Source organism: Octopus bimaculoides, chromosome 6 (genome assembly GCF_046866305.1).
Source record: "Octopus bimaculoides isolate indiv1 chromosome 6, ASM4686630v1, whole genome shotgun sequence".
Classification (NCBI taxonomy): domain Eukaryota; kingdom Metazoa; phylum Mollusca; class Cephalopoda; order Octopoda; family Octopodidae; genus Octopus; species Octopus bimaculoides.
The window spans coordinates 48,017,743-48,035,707 of NC_142933.1; the positions used below are offsets into that span (position 1 = coordinate 48,017,743).

Here is a 17,965-nt window from a genome sequence, read left to right on the forward strand (position 1 = left end):
ACCCCAGGACTTATCCTTTGTAAGCCTAGTACTTATTTTATCCAGTTCTTTTGCCGAAACGCTAAGTTACGGTGATGTAAACACACCAACATCGGTTGTCAAGCGATAGGGGCGGGGAAACACAGACACACAAATACATACATATATATATATATATATATATATATATATATATATATATATATATATATATATATATATATATACGACAGGCTTCTTTAAGTTTCCGTCCACAAAATCCACTCACAAGGCTTTGGTCGGCCTGAAGCTATAGTAGAAGACATTTGTTCACGGTACCACACAGTGGGACTGAACCGGGAACCATGTGGTTGAGAAGCAAGCTTCTTACCACACAGCGACTCCTGCACCTATACATATGTATATATGTATATATGTTGTTGTTGTTATTCTTGTTGCTGTTATTGCCGTTGTTGTTGTTCTGCTGTTATTGCTGTTTTTGTTGTTCTGCTGTTATTTCACCTCTTTTAATGAGCATATGATGTGTACCCTATTGATTTCTAATGTAGAGATGAAACATTATATTGTTGTTTTTTTTCTGTTTTGTTCAAGTTCTATTTGTTGCTTCCTTCTAAGAACTTTTTTGCCCCCTCAATTACTTTTTCATGATGGCTCGTATCATACTTACTAGTTTATTAGGTTAAACAGAATTTAGACACTCTCTCATAATTCCAATTCCAATATATGGTATTAACGAAAGGCCGTTCAACAATCAATTTGTTCTTGCACAGGTTTAATTTGTTTTTCTACAACCTTCAAAATCTGTGCCATTTACCAACAGCTCATTTTATACATATATAGTCCCTTCTGAGACAATAAGTTATTACCTTTTAGATGAGCAATAAACTTATTTGCGAATAAAGATTTCATAGCGTTATAAACTGCTTTCAAAGATTTGGTAAATCAATATTGTTTTTCTTTCTCGTAACTTGTTGGTTTGTCGGTTGATTGTTTCCTCTTTATGAGTACTTTAACGAGAAGTTGGAATACCAGAAAGAAAAGAGGCCAGACTTGGTGGATAATGTCCTGAATTGTTGATCTACCAGCTGCCATTAATTCATATCCTCTTCTTCCAGAGCTCATGACTGATTCCCTCGCTAACGCAATATTTCCTGAAAGCCACTCAAGATCACTGACACCATACAAGGTTATTTATAAAGGTCGATGAAGTGGTTTCCTTTTCTTCCTCTTCCACCAAAACTAAAACGCTAGCAGAACAATGGAAGCCATCTATTAGATATTCCTTTCCTGCCTACATACCAAAATCCGTATACTTCGATTCAACCTAGAAACCTCCCATCATTCTAATAAGCGTTTAACGTGTCTTGTTTCCATCTGAGGCTTGAAACCCTCAATCCTTTCGTTATATATAGCCAATCACCCAGTTGTTCCTGTTGCATTCATTATTCCAATTTCACGTTGAAAGGAAGTGTCTCCGCGTATGTTGAATCTACTCATCCCACCATTTACCTATTTCATCTAGATATCAATCTCCCAGCAACTTTAGATCAGTCTCTCTGCTTCATCTCGTACTCTTAAAATACATGTATTTTCTGCATTGCGGTGGTGTTGTGCTCCAGAAAAACTTTGTCATAATGTGGGCTTTTGTAACACGAAACCTATATTCTCATTGCCTTCTATTGACGTTATTAAACACGAAATTAATAGGAAATACGTTACAGAACTCCATGTTACGGTAAGATTTTTAAGAGAGTAACACTTCCGTAACGCAGAGGATGCCTGTAATATTCTGATTCTTCAACTCCCTAAATTCCTATATCTAGCCACATCTCACATCCTGAACCAAGGAAAACTATTTCACATCACTCCATCCTGAAGTGTTTGTCATCAGCGACTCCACTTCACACGAGCCTTGGTTCTCATACACTTCACACATCGGCGTACTGATGTATTCTATTCTCAGCAGTTTGCAATAGTTGTATACACTAGCGAGACACTAACGCCTGAAACAATTTGGATTTCTTTCTCCATTCACACCAACCTTTTACCAAACTTTGTTTCTGAAACGTCCGGATCCACTGATCACTTCCTAATCACAGTTACCCATAACATATCCATATACTGTACAACAACCTTACTACTGTACAACTGTAGTTGTATATACTGTACAACAACCTTACTGTACAACCTTACTACATGTACAACCTGTAAATACTGTACAATTTAAGTACCAGTTACGCACTGGGGTCGATGTAATCGACTTAGTCTCTTTGTCTGTCCTTGTTTGTCCCCTCTATGTTTAGCCCTTGTGGACAATAAAGAAATAAGAAGCTTGCTTCCTTACCACATGGTTCCGGGCTCAGTCCCACAGCGTGGTGCCTTGGGCAAATGTCTACTACTATAACCCCGGGCCGACTAAAGTCTTGTGAATGGATTTGGTAGACAGAAACTGAAAGAAGCCTGTGGTATGTGTGTGTGTCTTTATGTGTGTGTGTGTGCGTGTGTGTGTGTGTGTGTGTGTGCGTGTGCGTGTGTGTATACGTTGTATATATATATAGCCTTTCTTTGTCAGATTTTGGGTGGTGCATCCTAGATCCTGCCACTATTTTTCTTGTTTTCCTGTCTATTTTCGTTAGTTCATTTAGTGTCCAGTTATGGATATTGTAGCTGTAACTTATAACTGGGACGGCTAAAGTGTTAATACCTATTATGTTGTTTTTAGCATTGAGCTCTGTTTTCAGTATTGATCTAACTGGTCTATAGTATTCTTTCTTTATTTTCTCTTTCATTTATGTGTGTTGTATCCTATCAAGTTCATTGATTCCTAAATATTTGTATGTCTGGTTTTGGTCTAATTCTCTTATTTCATTGGCTTTATCTAGTGTGATGTTCCTACTCTTAACTAGTTTTCCTCTTTTCAGGGTTGCTTTGGCACATTTTTCTAATCCAAATTTCATATCTATTTCTTTGGTGAATCCATGTACTCTCTGTAGTAGTGTTTTCAGCTGTTTATCATTTATAGTGTATAGTTTTAGCTCATCCATATATAAACGGTGGCTGATTGTTTTGCTGTAACATTTGTATCCGCATCCAGTTTTATTTAGCATGTCTTATTATTATTATTAATATTATTATTATTATTATTATTATTATTATTATTATTATTATTATTATTGGTTAACCATTTAATCAATTAACTAATCGATATTGTTTAATTAATCGTTCGGTTAATCAGTCAATCAGTTGGTTTTGTTAACGTCTTTTTGTCAGCATTCACGACCCTGTCAATGACATATGCCCTCAGACCTGAAGAAGAGATTGTTTGATTAATCGAACAATCGATTAGTTAATTGGTTAAATGATTAACCACTTGACTAATAAAAATAAAAGTGAAAAAGAACTAATATGTGCTTTAGTATTGGCATAACTTCCCCACTCCTGAGATGCAATATCTGAATCTAGCCACTAGTTCCCATGAAGAATCTTGCAAGCCAAATACATTAACCACAAATTTATTTGCATGTTTTCTGATTATTCCCAAAGCACATATGCTTACTACTATTTTTGTTACTGTTTTTCATATATCATATTCGGGTTATCTTTATTTCCAAATCTTACTATTTAAATGACTGTCTATCTCGTCTAGAGATACGTTATCATCTGTCGGGAATAATGTAGTAGTTAAGAGGCATTTCATTTCCTAGTGGTCCTTGACAACAATATCTGGTCGATTTTCCCAGACATCCCTATCTGTTTGCATTGGAATATCCCAGAGTATGATTGCTACGCCTCTCTCAAAGATTTTTCCCGGCATGTGTACGTTGACTCTTTTTTTATTATTTCATATGCAAGTATGTGGCTGAATTCTTTCTTTTTTGTCAACCTATGAAGTCTTGACATTTTGTACAGCGTCCAACAGAGAATATTACAGCTGTAAGCTACTAAGATATTATGAGTATGGATGCCGATTACCTTAATTTTTGCATTTAGTTCTATTTTAAGTACTTATCCGAAACATTTACATTATTACTTCTTGACATTTACTTTCTTCCGTGCGCGTAGTACACTGCCTACTTTATTGGTTCTTAAGTATTTGCATGTCTACATTTCGTGTAAATCTCTTATCTCAGTTTCTTTATCGAGTATGGTATGTGATCTTAAATTGTGTTTCTTTCTAATGTTACTTTGATGTTTTTCGAAACGAATCTCGTTAGTAAATATGTGTACACTCTGCAGTAGCGTTTCTAATTATTTATCATTTGCAGTTTACAACTTGATATCATCTAAAAGAAGGTTGCTTATCATAACATAGCATTTGAATCGAAGTCCAATTCTGTTTAACATGTCGGTTTAAAAAGTCAATACCAGACAGAAAATGGATGGACAAACAGAACGGCTTTCGAATATTCTTTAAATGGAGATGGGTTTATTCTCTGCAATTCTCCGCAAAACTATTATATAGTCGTGGCATGTTTCATGTATCTTCTTATCGGTACTACTTAACTCATGACTAGTATTATAAATCCATTTTCTTATTTCGGAAATGTTTGGCTATAGCTTTGTTGATCAGTAATGTATATTTACAGCCATATGAGCCTTTACTATTTTTCTTGAAACAGGTATTTTTCTTCCTTCTCAGAAATAATATGACTGTTAAGGTTTCGTAAGGTATAGGGAGGTATATTGTGGTTCTTCAATTTTATGGGTTTATAGTTGCTGCAGCCTTGGAGATTGCAATGCCATTTCCCTTCAGTGAACCAATTAAATATTCTCTAGCTCCATTAACATCTCATTAAACTTCTCTACTAGCACCTTATGCTTCCCTGTTAAATATTTTAACCAGAAGTTTCAGATTTTATCATGCCCTGGTGCCATCCTTTTCTGTGGTTTTTTTGGGGGTTTTTTTGTCGTATTTGAGTTGATTTTGTTATCATTACTCGTTTTTGTTCAGATGTTGTGTTCGTTGTTTTAGCAATATTTTCCGTAGATATTCCTTTTTAACACTTACAATTCCCCGAAAGCAAGAGTAGAAAAGGAATCGCCAATGCCGTACCATATTGCAAGTGGTGTTGCATTGACTTCTATTATATTTTTACCAAGTACTTGATAAAATAGTTTTATGTGTTGGAATCAAAATATTTATTTTTTCTGCTAGCTGTTGGCGTTTTACATTCCAACTAGTTCTTTATAATTTAGCGAAAGTTTCTTCTTTTAGCAGCTCTTTGATTCTAGATTCTTTTTGCTTTTTTTCCTTTCGCTATATTTCTGAAGTATTTGTCTTTCATTCCTCAGTTATTTTATCACTGATTTCATTAATGATTCAGTGGTCGTTTCTCTTATTTTCTGTCTTTTCTGAATGTTTGTTTTCCATGTTGTTTACTTGGGTTTTGATATTCCCATTTTAGTGGATCTAAAGAGAACACACACTTTCCTTTGTAACCACAGTGACTATTGCATGTGTTAGCTCATTTCAGAGATGATGTTGATGTTTGTATCTGTTTTCTATTTCAATTAAGTCTGTGATAGTCAAGTTTCTATTTTTTAAAATTTTGTTGTTACTTTATCGTCGTTTTTTCTTTGAGGTACTTTCATTGTCTAAAGGGAGAATTGTGGTTCATATGTTTTTTAATTATATTCAGCTTTAAGACGTCATAGTCAATATTTCCACCTTTATATCTTCCTATTTTAAAAGTGTCTTCATATTTCATTTTACCTAGACTTTTGTCGGTACTGATCTGATTTGGTTTTTATTTTGTTAGTAATATGTATCTTTAGGGTTTGAAATTTTCATATTTCGCTATTATCTCCTTTGCGTTACACATATTAGTTATAGCTGCATGGTTTACATTCACAGTGTTATGCATAGTGATCGTTTCTTGTGTTTTCATACTGTGTTCTTTCTTTTTATTCTTTTATTTTTAGCTTTGATTTTTTTTTTCAGAATGTATATTTATTCTAATGAAAGCTTATGGAGGTCCACCTACTTATCTACATCTGGCCTATTTTCACTCATAATTTTATACGAATATATCCTAGTATTTTTGTTCTCTAGGTATTAATATTTACTCAAGCATTTCGATTCTATTGATCATAGGCCGTCGACAACTCTTTATTCATTATATGTTAGCTTTGAATTGTCGTCGATGGTTTTGCAAGTTCACTCTTTTTCTAGGTAAGTGTATTGACCCTACGCAAACCCATTTTAACCCTGTGAATGGTGGTCCACATTAGTCTGGCATCTCTCCTTTGACGTGTCTAAAATGAAAAGCCCTGCAAGAAGCTTCCGCTGAGGAGTGAATTCTGTTCTTTATTTGAACTGTATCATCCTTTTTTTTTTATCTCCGTTGAGATTTGCACGACTGATATTTTCTACTTTCTGTGCAATGGATTCAGAGTACACATTATCTGATTAGTAACATTAGGTTGAATGGTGCGGTTTTCATTTGAATTATTTGTGATTATGAGGGTTCACATATTGATAGGAACTCTGTTTCGATGGTCGCATTTACACGTGGCATCAGAACTGTCGAAACTGTAAATATTTCTATTACATCATACATCATTCATATACGAAAAAGAGCAATTCTTCAACGCCATCAGTTTTTTCGATTTGGTTTAATATTTAATTATTATTATTATTATTATTAGTAGTAGTAGTAGTAGTAGTAGTAGTAGTAGTAGTAGTAGTAGTAGTGCATCGCTGAAAGCTAGGCCCCTTACATTCATTCGTGCCACATCGCCTAGCAATAATAACTAGTTACACCATTCGGCCCAAATGTGAAAACAACAGATTTCAAACATCAACGGCTACAAAATACTTTCATAAGCGTAATTTTTAAGAAAATTATGCATAAATGCGCGTGGAAATCTAAAAGGATAATTGTAATTTAATTAATTACTTCGTGATATATTCTCGAATTTATATTGGAATACGCGAAAAGATTAGAAATTCGAAAATTTTTTTTGTTTTCAAAATTTATACCTAAAAGCATGCGTCTAAAACTACAGATAACATTTCAATAATCCACCCCCCACCCCACAAAAAAAAGAAGCAGAGAAAACTGTGAAAACCATAGCTATTTCCAAACCGCTGTCTTAAAAGAAATATGTTAAAAATACATTTAAAATTCATTTGTGGTATGCTATGTCACTAGAAGAATAGATTTGGATCCAAATCTCCATCTCACAAGTGTAATATAGCCAATGAAACATGAAAGCAAGTGGTATCCAAGACATCTAAGTGCACGTCCACACACATTAGACGTAGATGCACACAGCTTCAGATACAATCGGTTGTGTGTGTGTGTGTGTGTGTGTGTGTGTGTGTGTGTGTGTGTGTGTGTGTGTGTGTGTGTGTGTGTGTGTGTGTGTGTGTGTGTGTGTGTGTGTGTGTGTGTGTGTGTGTGTGTGTGTGTGTGTGTGTGTGTGTGTTACAATACGCTTCCTCACATCACTGTAGCTTTCGAACGATACTACCCTGATGACTTGGTGCGCAGGTCAACATTCCCCCAGAACGGAATGACAGTCCATGGTAGGGTTACCCATTTACAACTGAGCAGGTTGAAACAACGTGCAATGAAGCGTTTCGCTCAAGAACACAATGCACCGTCCAGTCTGGGAACCGAAACACAATCTTGTGATAGTGAGTGCAATACCTTGACTACTAGGTCACGCGCGTTCAATAAACTGATATGCAGCTGTTTAAATAACACTACTAACCGTCTTTTTTGCGCTGTGGTTTACATTCCACGAATAATTTAATATTGTCTACGTACCTCACCCATGACTATACGAAGAGTTTCATTTTTTCCAAAAGGTGAAATACCTTCTTTCTTCTCTCGCCTTTGAACTTCTACCGAAACTCCAGTGTCTGTTACATTAATACTACCAACCTAAAGGAAGAGAAAAATCAGTGAAAGTATTTAATCGCTTTCTGGATTATCATCTTGTCTAGATTGCTGAATTATTTCGTGTAGCTCTGGATACGTGCTGAGATCCAGAGATAAAGATATGACTTTAATAGCAATGTAACTCAGTCTTTGTGATCAAAATAATACTGAATTTATTGGAAGTTATCAAAATCATTTAACTTTATTTCGACTAAAGTTATTAAAGGGATACATATTCATTATACACGGTATTTGAATTTGAGAAATATATATTACTCACCAGACTTTTGGGAGTTTGGATTTTAATGATGTAATTGGTACGTCTGTCATTCTGAAGAAAATAATAACCAAGGGCTCCTACATAAGGAACTTCCTGTTAGAAAATAAAAATGTTTTCAAATTAAGCTTGCCGGTCCATATATTTATATAACGTTACTTGTGACAGCAAAAGTTTACGTTGTATAATCTATCATTTCATCTATACAGCTATACACAGTTTTCGCTCTTTTTTTTTTCGTCGATTATCGCGAAAATTATTGGAATTTTATGTATAGTTTTAGAAATATGCTTTTGAGTGTCGATTTAATTATTTGAAAACAAAGAAATGTCCCTTATAGTTAAAATATTCTCTTTGATATTTATTTTGTTCATTTATTTCAGAATAGTTTCAAGAATATATTTCAAAATAATCATTCCATAAAATTATAATTATTCTTTCATATTTCTACACGCATTTATCATCTATAGCTTCGATTTTAAAAGATAAGGCACGTTTTATTGAGGTTGCATAACATTTTTGACTCTACTCTGTTGCATTATTTTTGCGAATTTGGGCCAAGAGAGCTGTGTTGTTCTCAAACAAGTTTTAACTGCAGTTATCATTACCCAAGAATGTAGCTGGTACTACATTCTTTAGCAATAAAATTTTAATCGATGTATTCTGAATATTTTCATTTTCCCCAATATTTCAAGAAAAAGTTAGTGTTTAACGGGGAAAATCAGTGCTGATTTTTTTATTGATCAATTTTATATATAGACTCAAAATTCAAATATTTGAATAAAATTGATCAATTAAAACTCTGCGTAGATTTAATTGTGTGCTACACCATATACAAAAATCAAAAAATAAAGCAATTTTACTTTTAAAATGTTTTAGTGTTTTTTAAATTTCTGATATATTTTTATACAAAATTAATGGTGGTCCTAAATTTAAAATGTAAACATTTGGACTGAATATTATCTTAAAATAAAATGCCACATTATTTTTGGATTTGTGTTTACAATTGTTTACTTCACTGCAAGCATAATAATGAATTTCATTTCGACTAAATTTTTTTCCGCTTCCGCGAAATAAATCATTCATTTGAAATATTTTTCATCCTATGGAATTTATTGCAAGCCATACAGAATAAGTTTATTTTAATAGAGGCTAACTTACCATTTTGTTAAACTTTTCAGGTTCTGGCTTAGTCTGACATTTTCTACCACTGATGTGTAAAAGTATGTTAATTAAATCTACTGTCACAGCAATATCTAATATTGACTTTTCAGGGTGGTCTGAGATTATTTCTAAATAATAAAAATAAAAATAGTTAAAAATCAAATTTCATAAAATAACGGGTAAATGACATTTTCAGTTATTTATTATGCGTGAAGTTTAATTAGTTTAATTTATTATGCGTGAAGTATAATTAAATCTAATTATATTTAATAATTAAAATAACACAAATATTTGATGCAAGAGCATTTATATTAAGGTGGTTAAAAATTTTGCATGTGCTCAATCAAAACCATCATATGTAACAAATCTATAATATCTAAATTAATCAAAATATATTATTTAGAAATATATTTTCTGCTGATTCTAAACATGAAAGTTATACTTACTAACCTTTTGGAATCATCGATTCATTGACTAGTTCCAATCCATAAATATTGGTCAAAGATTTATCAGAAATCGTACTTTCAAGGGCACGAAAATTCTAAAATTAAATTAAATATATTTAATTTTTAAAATAGTGGTAATGAAACTATGTTTTCTTCGATGTATTAATTTCAAGCAACTATCTATTTTCTAGTAGGTCGACATCACGTAAAGTCCACTGCTCACATAATATCTCCAAATATGGCTAAATTATGAATTAGATATCATGTATAATGTGTAATTAATTTAATGATTTCCATTATCATCAGAACAAAAATATCATTTCTTAATAACACATGAAATTAGATATTTAGAGGGAAGGGAAAACGCAAATGTTTCTCTTATAACATTTATGTTACTGATGATGCAATTGAAAAGGGAACCTATATTCGCGTTTATTTTATTGGAAACTTTCGGCTGTGTCCCATCAAATTAGATTAAAATACTTCAGGAAAATATTGATGAGGCATTTTCACATTTACTATCCAATTAATCATTCGTGTTACAGAAATGTATGCTTTTAGTAATACATAATTGCATCTTCACATCTACTCCACAAGCTATTGTGCATGTGATGGCGAAAAATATTTATATAAATGACCTGGCACTTGCAGTGTCTTCTTGAAATGAAGATTCTTAATTGGAACCATTTTCAATGCCTGTATAATAGAATTACTTTCTATTATTCCTCCATCTAACGTGCAGTACACCGATAGAACAAAATTATATCTCTTGTTACCGCTTAAAAACAGTTGTGAGCCATCGTGACGACGTGGTCAGAGACCTATGACACCTCAATAATATATTCTCACCATGACACCTCAATAATATATTCTCACCATGACACCTCAATAATATATTCTCACACCTATATTTCTTTACCTTCAGAAAGATATTAAAAGAATGCTAAAATGATGACTTAAATGTGTATTGCTTTGCACTCTCATACGCAAGCGCACAACACACGTGCGTGCACACCCACACACCCACCCACATATACACACACATGCACATATATGCATGTATATATGATCATATAGTTTATCTCTATGATTTATAATCATTTCATCTGATATTACAGATCGCTATTTGCCTTTGCAAAGGGACTTAAAATTCCACGGAGAAGTACTCATGCAAATGTATTGGAGAAAAGCAAAACGGAAATAAATATTAAATTCAGAGTCTGGAAACATCTCTTTCGAGAATATCTTGGTAACAAGAAATCATATGGTTTTCAAAATAGTAGTATGGACGAGTTTGAGAAACAAGGTAAAATACTACGCAATTTAAGGAGAGCAAAGTGAGTGGGGTTGTTTGTATAATAGAGATGAATATGCATATATAACCTAGATAGTAATTCACTGAAACCGAATGTCTCTGGAGGCTTTATATAAACAATAACTAAGGTGTTATATTAGTTATTTTATCAGAATAAAAGCGTACTATTTACTGAGGCTGTGGGAGCTAAGTAGAGTCGAAAATATATCAATAGAAAGACACAATGGAAAGAGGTATGTAAATGGAGAAATATACAGACGAAGAACTATTTCTAGCCTCTTAATCGAGGGACATACTCCTCTTTCTATATCTATGTTTTTCTATAGATAATCGGGGGATTAAGAGGCCACATGTAGTTACAACATGTGTAAGAAAACTCGGCGAGATCATCTATGTAATTAAATCTTTGAAGTGGATTGGCTTGGAGGGTGGTAAGTAGAATTGATTTGGTATCAAATAATCCATATGGGTTAGCAAAGAAAAGGTTTTTAAATCTAGTAAAAAAAAATCTAAAAGAGTCATTGAAAAAGAAGACAGTAAATTAGTCGCAGATATTAAAACAACTGTGGATGAGAGAGAGAAAGAATAGGAGAGAGAATGTGTGTGTGTGTATGTGTGTGTGCCAATAATAATGATAACAGTAGTGCCAATGATAATGATAACAGCCACGTAACTAGCAACTCTTTACAAGGATACACCATAATATTAATATTAACAAAACAATCAATTGCACCACTGGCACTCACTTCAAAAATAACAATATCCCCCAACGTAGGGATAGCAACCCTACTAACATAACCTATGACAGAGATATCAACCAAACCTATATGGGCTGCAATTTCAGTAAGCCCAGTTTGTACTCGCTTAACTCTAAATATCTTGAAAGTAATATTGCATAGCAATGTAGAGTTATCATCAACAACATTCGCAGAACGTACATAAGTCTTATCATTGAGTTTTTAAAAGCTGATATGTCCAACATCTACATTCTTTCCGAAACCCATGCGCAGAAGTGCAACAACTTTCCCTTGTTATTATCTCTAAGGACTCATAGAAATCAGTGTACACTGCGCACTCCGCTGAAAAGTCCTGACAAGAATATTCTCGTGAGTACATGACAGGAAATTCTGTTCTTCTTGCACGGAAAATTTGGGTTTACAATTTACATGAAGTTTCATCTTGAAAATAGAAGTTACTTCTGGTCTCTTCAGAATTTTGGATGACATCTCTAACAAGTCGTAATTAAACTTTGAAATATAAAATAACAGACTGTTGAATACTCCGATTTTTCAAACACCTTAGCTCCTCTATGACTAAGGATGTCTGTACTGCTGTATATTTACATATGTGCTTCTTTAACTGTATATTGTAGAGAAACTGAGGAATATGTTGATTACAAACATATAAGCAACTATAATGTGATATAAAAAAATATAATAGATATATTGAAAAGAAGAATTTATGTATACGCTAAATTTTAATGCCTGTCCCGATGCCGTAAATCCACTAAGCAATAAACATACTTCTTTTTAGTAAAACAAACTATAAATATAAGAATTTTTCTTACATGAACGATTACAATAGCCATCAATTTGGCACATCCAAAATCACTAATATCAAACATTTAAAGGAAATTTAATCAAAAAAATTCGGTAACTTACCAGATATGTTACAAACCAATTGAGTTCTCCGAATAAAAGATGCATGTCTTTCGCCTAAAATGTTACCAGAATTAAATTATAAAATACATAAGTGGATGTACGCATGTATGCACATATATACACACACATATATATAAATACATACATGTATATATACACACACAAGCATATATATATATATATATATATATATATATATATATATATATATATATATATATATATATATATATATATATATATATATATATATATATACACAGAGAGAGAGAGAGAGATAGAGAGAGAGAGAGAGAGATAGAGAGAGAGAGAGAGAGAAAGAGAGAGAGAACAAATAGTAAGGGATTTTCAACCTGGACAAAATAATTCATAAGCTCTCTATTGACACACCAGGCTAACAATATGACTTAGATTAGTGAAGAACTCTAGGTAATCCTGTGGTAGGATCCAAGGTTATGGTTCATCACAATTCTATATAGGAAATCCGTGGATGGGTTCAAGACAAACTCGTTTTTACACATAGTGATATATAAGAAACAAGTTTAAAAATAATGGTCATTACATATTTTTCCTTTATTGGAGCAAATTTGGCTTACAACTGTTTCCAATAGTCATTATAGGTACATTATTGATAAGTTTACTCAATCGCTCCATTGGTCACTTGAAGAAAATTGAACGAGCTAAGAAAATTAATGCTACTTTCATCAGCTATTTCTCGTTATAACAAGCAGAGCACTGAAAGAATGGCTATTGTATGGGGAAGATGGGAGAAGATAGAAACATGTCAGTAGAATAGAGAACAAATGAAGACAGGTGACAAAGGGGTGGAAGTAGGAGCATTGTATTGCCAAATTTGGAAGAGGGTCAGTCCTTCCAGATATTAGAGAAGAATTTCACTCACAGCCCCCGCCCGCGCACAGATACAGCCGTATCTCCTCTAGAAGGAAAGTTAGGGTTTCATACTCCACCCTCCCAAATCGAAACTCGATAATGGCGGGTTTGAATAAACGAAATATTGTATTAGCCCGTAACTATGAAATAACAGTAGAACATAAAAATAAAAATAACAAGAGTAACATATATTCGAAGTTGTCCCTTAATGCTAGCCAGAATAATGCTACCTCTAATCGTAGCACCCCATCCGTACCAGTGGTATGAATGGGATTGTACTTAATACTAGTAGTAGTAGTAGCAATGGACTGCTTGGAACTGTAAGTAACGACAGCTTTGGATTATCACGCTCGAGTGCACATACCGGCAGGAGTCATGACCTACACTTGGTTGAATCATGGTTTTACCTTCCTACGCCTTTGTACTACCAACTGGATAATATCAAATAGTGTAAACACTCCGTATGCAGTTAATGAAACTGGGAAGCAGGCTGCCATTTTAGTGCCCCCTGACCTGCTGCCTCGTGACTATAATGATATTAGTTATTTTAGTTATAAAATTCCTAGTGGGATGAATCATAACGGGGCGATCGATGGCCTTGGTATGCGTAAAATGATAACAGCATAAATGAGGTAAACAAAGTCTTTATTAGCGTCCATGGTAACTACGTTGGCATTACTAGTAATACTCACAATAATATAAAAGTTAACAATATTGGCTATGAGGCATATAATAACAACAAGGTGACCCCTAATAATTGCAATAGTCGCGATAAAATGAATTGTCCACTTAGAGGAGACTGTTTAACTAAGAATATGTATACTATAGCTGACACTAATGCATTTACCTACATAGGTTGTTTTTGTGACTTCAAGGCGAGATTGCGCATCCATCTTTCCTCGTTACGACACACACAAGGCCAATAATACCTCATTATCTATGAAAATTTGGCATCTTAAGGACAATAATGTTAAATTTGCTATTATATAGAACATCATTTGTGGGGCTCGACTGTATTCTAATAACAGATATGGATGCAAACTACGCTGCACTGAGCTATACGGAATATTAAAGAATAAAGATAATGAGAACTTACTTAATAGTAGATGGGAACATTGATTATCGTGTATTCATAAAATTCGTCGCACATTGAAATACTTTAAACAGCTTACATATTCCCCTAGTCCCTTGGTGTTTAACCACTACCGATCACCCTATTCTCTTGCACCTCTTATCCCTGCTCTTCGAACATAATTACCTACGTATGCAGGTCACATATCTGACCTGTCTTCCCACATATTTGGTTACAGTTGATTGTTATAATATACCCGTTACATTTGTATAATCACCGTGCTGGACCCTTGATCACTTGACAGTTTTTATTTATTGCATGAACATTTATTTATACACAGGTCTTATTTGGTGTTCTTTGCAAATTTAGCCTTCTCTTGTCTTATTTTCTTTCCGCCTTGTGTTTTATTTTGTCCTTTATTTTAATATAATGGGTTCATTAAGCTTATTTATAAACTTGAAATCCTTATCTTATATTATTATATTATATATTCCGTCTTTCAACGTATAGTTTTCCGCGGTATATAATCTTAAATATCTTTATATTTGAGCTTTCATATGCTTATAATACTGATTTGACGTGATATAATATTAATATTGATTATTAATATGGATATTTAAATTTATATTTAGAATTTAAAATTTATTATTTATAATTTATAATAGATAATAGATATGTACATTCTGCTTCTTATCATTTTGATATCTATTGTATACTTCTAATTCTTACAACATCCGTAATACCCTTACCATGTTTATAATTTATCTCATACATATATCTGGGACAGTGGCCTTAATTTTTCTTAAGCCTCCGCTTTGTAGTTTTTCTATTTTTATAATTGTAATTTTTATAATTATAATATAGTTTGTGCGTCTTGATATATATATATATATATATATATATATATATATATATATATATATATATATATATATATATATATATATATATATATATATATATATATATATATATATATATATATATATATATATATATACACATAATTTTTCTCGTCTGGCCGTAAAGCCTTTTCTGTTTGTTTTCCTGTCTTGTTTTTTGTCCGCCACTACATTCCTCCATGGCTAGATTTAATTTGCGTATACAGATTTAATCTGCGATCCATGGGACGAGCCGTTTTAACGTTGCGTCCTGCCCGAAGCTCGTCGAAACGCCGGTGTTAAAACGTGGGTAGCTGATGAAGTAGAATGTTCTCTATGTGGTTCGTGTGTTCTCGTCTACGTTTGTTTGCAATGTCCTGTACCCAGATATGCACCTATACATACAGGTGGATGTCGGTATGCACATACCTGTACGTATATATGCATATACTCATTTACTTTTGTTTATATATATATATATATATATATATATATATATATATATATATATATATACATATTTTTGCGTATATATTTCATTTATTTTTTATCTTTATAATTTTTAATAACTTTTTATTTCTCATATATTTTTTGTATTTTCCTTTCTTTTGCTTTTATTTTCTTTAGTTATTTTATATATTTTTATGTATTTATTTTTTATTATTTATTGCTTTATTCAATTTTATTTATTTGATCTGTAAGGCCACATAACATCTGATGCATACGGGTGAGAATAGGTGTGGTTTATCGCTTAAGTTATTGTGTGCATTGATACATACATATATTTGTATATCCCTATTTGATGTGGCATGAATGAGTGAAGTTTTAGTATAAGCGATGTATATGTATAAGTATAGTAATGTGGTGGTTTTAAAGATGTATGTACGGTTGGAAGACTTTCGTTCTCAGCCGTTTGGACTACTGCTCTCAACTATTGTCTCCAGAGAGTGTGAAACAAACTGTGGAACTCGAAGCAATCCAGCGCCAATACACAAAGAAGATTGACTCGATGCAAAAGATGGGCTACTGGGAGAGGCTAAAGGAGCTGAGTCTCTATTCCCTGGAGAGAAGACGAGAGAGATATGCGGTGATGTATATTTCGAAGATCTTGGAGGGTTTAGATCCCAGTTTTGGAACTGACAGCTATACCAATCCTCGAACTGGACGGCACTGCATCATACCAAAGATCCTGTCTTCCCCATCTAAAATAAGTACACAATACTGCAATAGTCTGGGTTTCAAGGGCCCACAATTACTCAACATCCTGCCAGGCAACCTTAGAGATCGACATGGTGTTGATGAGCAAGTTTTCAAGGAACATCTGGACAGGTTTCTATCTGAGATACCAGATGAAACCACATCGTGGCAGGAGACGCAAAGAAGAGCAGCTCCGTCCGGCTCGCTACTTCACCCAAAACAATACCGGAAGCAATACAACACCGAGTAACTACAGGTGGTGCACCAGCATGACCTCAGCCCCGGGCTGAAACCAGTGAAAGATAGAAGATAAAAGATATATTTAAATAGTTCTGGTGGATACTGATATTATTTGTAAGTATGTATGTGGATGTGTAGTGTTATTGCGTGTATTGATATGTGAGCTCGTGTATGTATGCATGTATGAATGTATGTACGTATGTATGTATATATGTATGTATTTATGTATGCATGTATGTATGTAGTAATGTATGTATGTGTATGTATGTGCGTATGTATGTATAAGTGTGGTTAGATGTATATGTATATACATATACTTCTGTGTGTGTATATATATATATATATATATATATATATATATATATATATATATATATATATATATATATATATATATATATATATATATATATATATATATATATAGGTAGGAATATGTAGGTACGTGTGTATACATATATATGTTCTTTTATTATTTTACTTGTTTCAGTCATTTGATTGCGGCCATACTGGATCGCCGCCTTTAGTCGAACAAATCGACCCAAGTCCTTATTCTTTGTAAGCCTAGCACTGATCCTATCGGCCTCTTTTGACGAACCGCTCAGTTACTGGGACATAAACACACGAACGTTGATTGTCATGTCATGTGGTGGGGGACAAACACAGACGCATAAATACAACATATACATATATGTATATGTTCTCAATGTGGCTTGTGTGTTTTCTGTACTCTGGTTATTATTATTTTCTTGTCTACGTTTTGTTTGCAATATCCTGTACCCAGATATGCACCTATATATACAGGTAGATGTAGGTATGCACATACCTGTCCGTATATATGCATATACTCATTTATTATTTGTTTTTACATGACCGAACGCCAGCGCCATCAATGTTGTAAGTAGTTATTTCTACTTTATATTTTCTGACGCTACTCTATCTCTTTCTCTATC

At 33.3% G+C, this 17,965-nt stretch overlaps 1 protein-coding gene across 1 annotated transcript in view; it reads right to left on the reverse strand.

Annotated features, from left to right (window-relative positions):
- The window catches only part of LOC106873438 (glutamate receptor ionotropic, kainate 2), a 79,683-nt gene that overhangs the window by 22,009 nt on the left and 39,709 nt on the right, over positions 1-17,965 (reverse strand). The window contains exons 5-9 of the mRNA XM_014920796.3: positions 12,732-12,785; positions 9,760-9,850; positions 9,307-9,437; positions 8,149-8,241; positions 7,755-7,871 (exon numbers count right to left, since the gene is read on the reverse strand). Of these exons, the coding sequence (XP_014776282.1) occupies positions 7,755-7,871; positions 8,149-8,241; positions 9,307-9,437; positions 9,760-9,850; positions 12,732-12,785 (486 nt within the window). The remainder of the gene's footprint in view (positions 1-7,754; positions 7,872-8,148; positions 8,242-9,306; positions 9,438-9,759; positions 9,851-12,731; positions 12,786-17,965) is intronic.